The sequence below is a fragment of the Etheostoma spectabile genome, chromosome 6, assembly GCF_008692095.1.
Source record: "Etheostoma spectabile isolate EspeVRDwgs_2016 chromosome 6, UIUC_Espe_1.0, whole genome shotgun sequence".
Taxonomy (NCBI): domain Eukaryota; kingdom Metazoa; phylum Chordata; class Actinopteri; order Perciformes; family Percidae; genus Etheostoma; species Etheostoma spectabile.
The window spans coordinates 19,881,582-19,889,793 of NC_045738.1; the positions used below are offsets into that span (position 1 = coordinate 19,881,582).

The 8,212-nt window shown below is 41.9% G+C and overlaps 1 protein-coding gene and 1 long non-coding RNA gene across 2 annotated transcripts in view; one reads left to right on the forward strand and one right to left on the reverse strand.

Moving 5' to 3' along the window:
- The window catches only part of tlr18 (toll-like receptor 18), a 13,478-nt gene extending 10,372 nt beyond the window's left edge, over window positions 1-3,106 (forward strand). Inside the window, exons 3-4 of the mRNA XM_032517875.1 lie at window positions 758-1,940; window positions 2,069-3,106. Of these exons, the coding sequence (XP_032373766.1) occupies window positions 758-1,940; window positions 2,069-2,536 (1,651 nt within the window). The 3' untranslated portion in view covers window positions 2,537-3,106. The remainder of the gene's footprint in view (window positions 1-757; window positions 1,941-2,068) is intronic.
- Window positions 1-6,444, reverse strand: part of LOC116690720 (uncharacterized) — a 12,040-nt gene extending 5,596 nt beyond the window's left edge. Inside the window, exons 1-2 of the long non-coding RNA XR_004332345.1 lie at window positions 6,435-6,444; window positions 1,428-1,431 (exon numbers count right to left, since the gene is read on the reverse strand). This is a non-coding gene — a long non-coding RNA (uncharacterized LOC116690720). The remainder of the gene's footprint in view (window positions 1-1,427; window positions 1,432-6,434) is intronic.
- Between the last annotated feature and the right edge of the window lie 1,768 nt (window positions 6,445-8,212).

Sequence of the window (8,212 nt, forward strand, 5' to 3'; positions counted from 1 at the left end):
GGTTAAGTGTCTTGCTCAGGGACACATTGGTTGATGTATCATTAATGTATTGCAGTGGGAATCAAACCCCGGTCTCTCACACCAAAGGCATGTGTCATATCCACTGTGTGCAAAAATCTAAGCTTTAGTAACTAAAGCTGTCAGATTAATGTAGTGGAGTAAAATGTACCATATTTCTCTGAAATTGCAGTGGAGTAGACATAGAATGTGGCATGAAAAGAAAAGATTAAATTAAGTACAAGTGCCTCAAATTTGTACTTGAGTACAGTACTTAGTTAAATGTCCTTAGTAACTTTTCCCCACTGATTTTGGGGCACCATGTGGCAATGTGAACATCGGTGGATCTGGTGGGAAATTTTACTCTTGCTTGTCATTGTGCTAAATGTTGCTAGACACCGCCCCATGATGCATCACAGTGCAGTTTACAAGAAGTCTGTCAATTTTAGTGTTGTTTGTAGACGATAAGCCTACATATACGTTTAATTTCATTCCAAGTATTCACATAGTGGAGAGTAATTGTTGTGTCCCTCTTGCCTAGAGCCCCTAGAACCCTGCCTTTTTTGTCCACAGACAAATGGTGGAACTGGAACAATGCTTGCTATTGCTAAGGACCATGAATCTTTTTTTCCCTTGAACTAAACTACAGTCCTTGCCCAAAAGCTATAATGTAGATCACTCAGACCAAACTCCTCGAGGAACAGTGTGCTTGATTTTTATCATAACATACAAAACACTATAAATCTGTTTTGTCTTGCAGGTATATCAGCAATCCTGATATTCTGCGATTTGACTGGCGCTTCACCTGGTTGAACAAAATTAAGGAACTGTCTATTCAGCATGTGTACTTCAACTCTGTGCCTTGTGACGCCTGGGTTGAGATGGCGGGTGTTGAGGTTCTGGATGTCTCCAATAATCGACTACTTAATGAGTTCATCTTCAACCAGCGGTGTGATTACAGGGGCGTCATGCCAAATCTTCACACCTTCAAAATTAGCACCAATGACGTGACCAGTTTGAAGGACTTGTCCTCGCTAACAAGAGAGTTCCAGCAGCTTCAGGAATTGGATTTTAGCAACAACAAACTGGGCTCTGCTGAAAACAGTCAGAACTGCGTCTGGCAAAAGAACATCACTCGGGTAATCGCTCACCGCAATCAATTTGTAAGGGAAGCACTCAGTTGTCTGCCCACCACAGTGCACTACTTGGACCTGTCCTACTGCGAACTGGATCAACTGGACATGGAGTACTTTGAGAAAACCATCAACCTGAAAGAGCTCCTGCTGAGTGGAAATAAAATCAAGTTCATCCCATCAAAGTGGAAAAGTCCGTCACTGCAGTCCCTTGCATTAGATGGGAATTCGTTTGGTCTCATTAGCAAGGCATCCTTTCAGGACATGCCTCAACTGTCTCAATTGAGGGCAGGGAACAATCCTTACCATTGCACGTGTGAGCTCCATGCTTTTGTCCAGGACACATTGTCAAAGGGAAAGGTAAACCTCACAGACTGGCCTTCGAACTACAGGTGTTACCACCCAGAGGCCTTGCTCAACACAGTCATATCCAAATTCCTGCCAGGTCAAGTGGCGTGTGACATCAGACTAGTTATCATCATCTGTGTTGTGACTACGGCAGCGGTGATCTTGATATTGATGCTAATTTGCTATATTTTTGACCTCCCGTGGTATACTAAAGCCACATATCAGATCATCAGGGCCAAATACAGAGCTCACAAGGAAAAAGCGGCCGGGGAAACAGGGACTTTTACTTATCATGCCTTCATATCATACAGCCACTCGGATGCCGACTGGGTGAGGGACCAGCTCTTGCCCTGTTTGGAGAGCAACAAGAACTCCTATCGTTTGTGTATTCATGAGAGAGACTTCATGCCAGGAAGGTGGATCATCGATAACATAATTGACAACATTGAAAACAGTCGTAAGGTATCAAAATGCAGTTTTGCAATAGACCTGTTAAGCCAGAATACAACAATACAGACACAACCAATAGCTCACAATATCAGATGTGGACTTAAAATGTTTACTTTCTTTTTCTCTGTCTCCATTTTCAGGTAATATTTGTCCTCTCAAGGCACTTTGTTAACAGCGAGTGGTGCAACTATGAGCTGTACTTCGCTCAGCAGAGAGCAGTGGGCAAGACCTTCAATGACGTGATACTGGTGGTGAAGGAGCCCATTGATCCCAGCTCCCTGCCCAGCAAGTATTGCAAGCTAAAGAAGATGCTGAGTACCAAGACCTACCTGGAGTGGCCCCAGCAGGTCAGCCAGCAGTCATTTTTCTGGGCACAGCTTGTTAGTGTCTTGGGCAAGCCCACAATGATTCGAGAGGGGGCGCACAGTGTTAAGGGCAGAACCTCATCCGTGGGAGGTGTTTCTGTGGTTGGGCCCCTCTTGGAGGATAGGATGCCAGAAGCAACAAAACTGAATGCGAAGAAGGAAACAGAACCTGAAAATGAAATCTTTAAGAGAACTAATGATCAACTATCAAATCAGAAAAAAATCCCTATGGTGGGATTTTGACCCAAAGGTTAGAAGATAACATTTCATTTTCATCAGTATAGTCTCAGCGAAGGCCTGAACTCAGGTAACCTTTTGTGTGCAGGTTATGCCAAAGCCGGGAGCAAAAGCCAATGTCTCATTATGATGACGATAAAATGATCCCCTGCCCTGCCTGCCCATGGCATTCTGTCACGTTATCCCCGAGGGCCAAGCTCTCCCTGTGAGCGTCCCTGGCCGGGTGCCCAGCTGACAGGCGCTGAAAGGCCATGAACTCAACGGCTCAAATGAGATCTCCCATGTCGCACTCTGGATAACAAGCGAGGTGTCAGGAAGATGTGGTGACAGGAGCTACACTGTGAAAGGACCTTGCTTTGTTACATTCTTGGCCCTCAGTGGATATGAATTCATCAGTGTTCCAACTCTGTTCCAGCGTCAAAGGCCACACAGGAAATACTGTACCAACCACTTCTAGGAACACAATGTGTTTTGGGGAAATTGTTCACCTACCTGGGAACATAAAAAATCTTAATGTGAATTTTGGTGGATCCTTGGATTCATTACTTTATGCCAGAGCTCAAGGATGCACAATGCTTAGTGATAGTTGGTGTTAAGGCAAAAAGTGAGCATACACGGGAAACATGGGAATTCATAGCGCTCCAGCACTTTCTATTTTGTATCAACACTTTGCACTCTCATAATTTCAAAGTGGCTCTCTATAGGTCTTCTAATGTTTCAAGTTGACTGCTCCTGGGCTTATTAAACATGTATGGTTAGATAATCACTCATTTGATTGCTGCCAAATATCTTTTTTAACTTGATCTGGTTGTGCTGTTTGTCTAAGTCCTTAGAGTCGATGTTTCCATTAGTTGATCAGCAGCAGTTTTCTACTTATGGGTTTGAGTTGAGTTGAGCTCACATATGATTGTTTCTTAAAAACATTTAAATGTGTTATTTTAAAGTACTTCTTTATTTTCCATATTACTTCTTTCCTCTCACTTTCAGCGTTGAATCAGTAGCCTATTGTGTAACAATTAAATGCAGTCACTTTTCATTTTTAACAAGTTCATGTGACCATTTGTGGAGTTTGCAAATGGCCAGTAGATGACACCCTTGACCTTGTTCTTTACTGGTTGATGTCCCTCAGAGAGATGGAAGAGAGAGAGAGAGAGATGTGAAATGTATTATGTATTAAATGCATTTTCTGAATAGAAGGCATGTTGGTTTGTAACACAAAATTACGTCTTTAAAGTACGACAATTACTGTGTGCAGAATCATACATGCAAAGCAGATGTTTATAATGTATGCAGACTCTATATTGTATTTCTGTATTATTTGCGCTGTTAAAATACAGTATGTGTCTCATTTGTATTACTTGTAAAATGCTGAACATTAATAATTCTTGTACTTGTGTATTAATTTTGCAACTTATGACTTCAAAAGTGTGATTACGTTAGATGGTTGTCACTTCTCCACTTCTTGTGGCTCTCTGCAGCTGGATAAAGACCAACTCTGATCAGTAATCAGAGACGGTTGCTTTGGTTTCGCATACAAAAGAGAGTTGGGAGGCTGTTTTTCACACATCCGGTTGGTTTCAGTTAATCAAGTCAACAAAAAGGGTTTCATCTTCACTTTTACTCAAATCAAGAATAGAAAACCTGGCTCAGGTTTTCATTAATAAGGTAGAAAAATATTGAATTTTGAAACATTACCGTGTTTCAAGATAATGCCAGACCATTAAAGACATGCTTTAATGTGCCAAGCTGGATGAGGGGGAGTAGCATGGGCAGGCTGTGGAGGCAAATAACACAAGTTCAGTCCTCAGAATTGACTAGTGAAGCCTGAAACAAACGACTAACGCAGTAGTTGAGACAACAATCTGAGTGGGAGAAGAGCAGGGGTTGTTTGAGCTGATTGCAGCAGGTGTGTTGGAATAGCAGAGAGCCAGAGTTGATGAGCAGATTGATGACAAGCCCGAGAGAGAGAGAGAGAGAGAGAGAGAGAGAGAGAGAGAGAGAGAGAGAGAGAGAGAGAGAGAGAGAGAGAGAGAGAACATCCAGGTATTCCCATCCAGGGTTTCTTCTCATAGGTGCATCTCACTTTCCTTTAATTGCATCTCTGACTCCTCCGCTTGCTTTTTTAACAATCTTTATTATCAACACAGTATTATTACAATACAAAAAAATATAAAGAAATCAGTGTAAAATAAAAATTAAGTAAGTATTTAAAAAAAAACTAACAATAGAGGGAAATGTTCACAATGTGCACCTAAACACACAGCTTACAGTTTCAGTTCATAAAAGTCAAATAACTTAAATCATCTGGCAATATTGTCTAAAATAACTGAACAAATATGGTCTTGTGAGTATATCTGCCCAAAAGACACAGCAATTTGACCAGGTTGTCAACGTCCTTGTTCGACTATACATTCAAAAATGAGACCATACATTCTGTAATAGGGACCAAGACCTTATGAGTCTCCCAAATGAAGAAAGAAAATCCAAAAGTTACAGTACATGGATGAGTCCAGGCATGAAACAAATGGCAAATTCATGTGACGCTTCAGAGGAAAGGACGTCTCCTCCCTCTAAAACCCATTTCCTGGCGTCTCTCCCTTCTTCTTGTCTTTGGCCGGGGTCAGGCCTGAGCACTTTGTCATCGGCAACATCACAAGCAATCGTTTCCCTCCTGAGGCAACGGGGGAAGAAGCCTCTTGGTATATTGGTCGTGTCACATCATCTGAAACAAGTGAAATCATCTTTTAGTGGTTGTGTTCAATCAATGACATTTGTTCTCTATTTGTATTTGATTGTTGCCTCTTGTGTTTGTGTGGATGGCAGGTGCATTAGAGTGCAGAATGTTTTGCAATTGAGAAAAAAACTGCAATATGCCGCACTATGGAGCATACATATTCTCCATGAACTCTACACTCCATGGCTCAACTCCGTTTTTTTAGATGTGCTTTATAAAGAAGAGGAGAAGACACAGGGAAGTGGGAAACACAAAGGGGAAGAACTGCAGCACAGCTTGTTTTGCTGACTGCTGTGACCTTTTTCCATTTGCAGTTCTGTATCAAATATACATTAGTCTTGAACACTGAGGCCTGTAGGGAATTATGTAGAAAATAATGCCCTAAGGCCATAAGGTCTGACTACAATTTAACCTTCTTCCATTGGACTTAAGTTAACCAGAAGACAAGAATCAATCTGAGACCCTGTTTCATGGTTACAGGGTTATTTTGACAACCAGAGACATTTCCCTTCTTTTGTGCCCTTCATTAACATGCAAATGGAGAATTTGCCTCTGAAAACGAGTCTTTTCTAAACTTCGGCCAGAGTGGAGATTTGTGAAATCTTCATTTTTATGTAAAGTGAGACAACCGGAGGTTTAAGCAGCCGAGGAAGTGAGGAAGAGAAGAGAGAGGAAGTAGGCTCATCTGAGATGAGAATTGGTCACCGGCGATCGCCCCCCCGTTGCATGCTGGTTAGATTTGGGTCGTCCTTGAGCCCAACTTAATCTGACGTCATGCACATGCGCATGTAGGCAACGATACGAGATCACGACGGCTGCAGTTCACCAACAGAAAGACCCAGGCAGACTCAGAGCATGCTGGGAAACACCGGCCTCTCAGCTGATTGGTTCAGAATTGACTCAACATGACGTTTTATGACAACGTTTTACAGGGATTTTAACTGCTAACTTTGTCTTATTCTGTACAGAACACGTTGTGTGGCTGATAGTCACGTTTAGAAGTCAGAGAGACTAAATCTGTTCAGATCACGGATCATCTACAGTCTGTTAAATAAAATCAGCAATGTAGAGCATTTTGAGAGCTACTCTCTCATAATTAAAACAACTGGAGACTGTGTACAAGCTGATATATGGGTATGATAACATCTTATTAAATCGGAATCGGACCACTGGGATTATGTCACTTCCTGTTCAGCAATGGGCTGGGAACTGTCCGACTTTACCGCTGCTTTTTGTCCCCGCCCCCGCCTGCTGCCGCCTGTTCTCGTCCACTATACAGCCGAGGCGCAGTTCATCGCTAACGAGCCTAGTGATTCGTTGCTGTTGTTGCTATTATCGGGATTCTGATTGGCTAACGTGGGCTTGAGCTTCTCGTAACACTGCCACCTACAGGTTTGGCGCGCTCTTGACCGCATTCGCCGCATATATCCACTGGTACGTGTAAATTAACACTTTTCTGAAAACTCACAGCTGTGCACAATGTTATTTTTGAAACCGGAGAGGTTGAAATGTCTGTTTATGAAAATAGTCGCCCACGTGTAAACGTAGTATGAGACAGAGAGCTCAAGTTAAACACAGTATACTAGTCCAGAAGATACACATTGTGGTTTCACAAAATGACTCTAAGCTTCCCTGACCACAGCAATGTATACAGAGTTCTAATCAGCAAAGTCTCAATCAACTTGTGAAGCCCGCCTAAAGCTTTCCCTCATGTCACGTCATCACACCCCCACCCGGCCCCGTCAGACTCCGCCTACCAAGAACCTGGCTCTGTCCGAGGTTTCTTCCTAAAAGGGAGTTTTTCCTCGCCACTGTCACACTGCTTGCTCTTGGGAGAATTACTACCTAGAATTGTTGGGTCCTAAATTATAGAGTGTGGTCTAGACCTACTCTATCATAAAGTGTCTTGAAATAACTTGTTATGAATTGATACTATAAATAAAATTGAATTCAATCTTTTATCATCTTCCCTCTCCTGTCTCTGGGCAGATCTTCCTCCTGCTCTCTCCCATCACAAACAACACACTAAACCACACACACACACACACACACACACACACACACACACACACACACACACAGGCCCACCTCTCTGTCTGGTACAGAAAAACACATTCCTAAACTATAAGGTTATTAAAGTTTTAGCAAACTATCTGTGTGTTCCTACTTTAAACATTTATACAGGGAATACAACTTTAATACTGAGAATAACACATCTAGATTTTAGAAATATGTCTACCGGACCTAAGTTAAATTTTTAGAAGCATGCAAATATCCATGACGCTTTGAAATCGGTCACCTGGAGATACTGATGTAAATCAACCCCAGCGGTTTGCATTCAGTGAAAAGATGATTTCACTTGACTGGCCTGAAGTTAATTTGTATTGCTAGTTGCGTCAGTCGTTCAAACATAATCATTTCCCTGACTGCAAATGAGGAAAGCATTAGTCACACTTGATATACATAAGCGAGGCATGAACACGGTCAGCACACAGGGCAGGGCTATGGCAGGGAAAAGGAAGGGAGTGCTTCAACCTATTTCTTAATATCTAAACAAACATAACAGCTAAGAACAAAATGGGAAAATAGGTGAATATGCGGTTTCTATATATATGCAGGGTGCAGGTTTTTGGATCACGCACAACAAAACCAAACATGCAAGAATTAAATCCCCCACCATGGATATAGTGTCACTAGGCAAGCCATGCCAAAACGCATAATGATGAATTATTTATTCAAAATTCCACTGAGGCAGGGATATAAAGACCAGTAAGGTGGAAATCCCACCTTTCTATATACCTATACAGTATATATATATAGATATATAGATATATAGATAGATATAAAGACCAGTACGGTGGAAATCCCACCTTTCTATATACATATACAGTATAAATATATATAGGGATATAAAGACCAGTATGGTGGAAATCCCACACACACACACA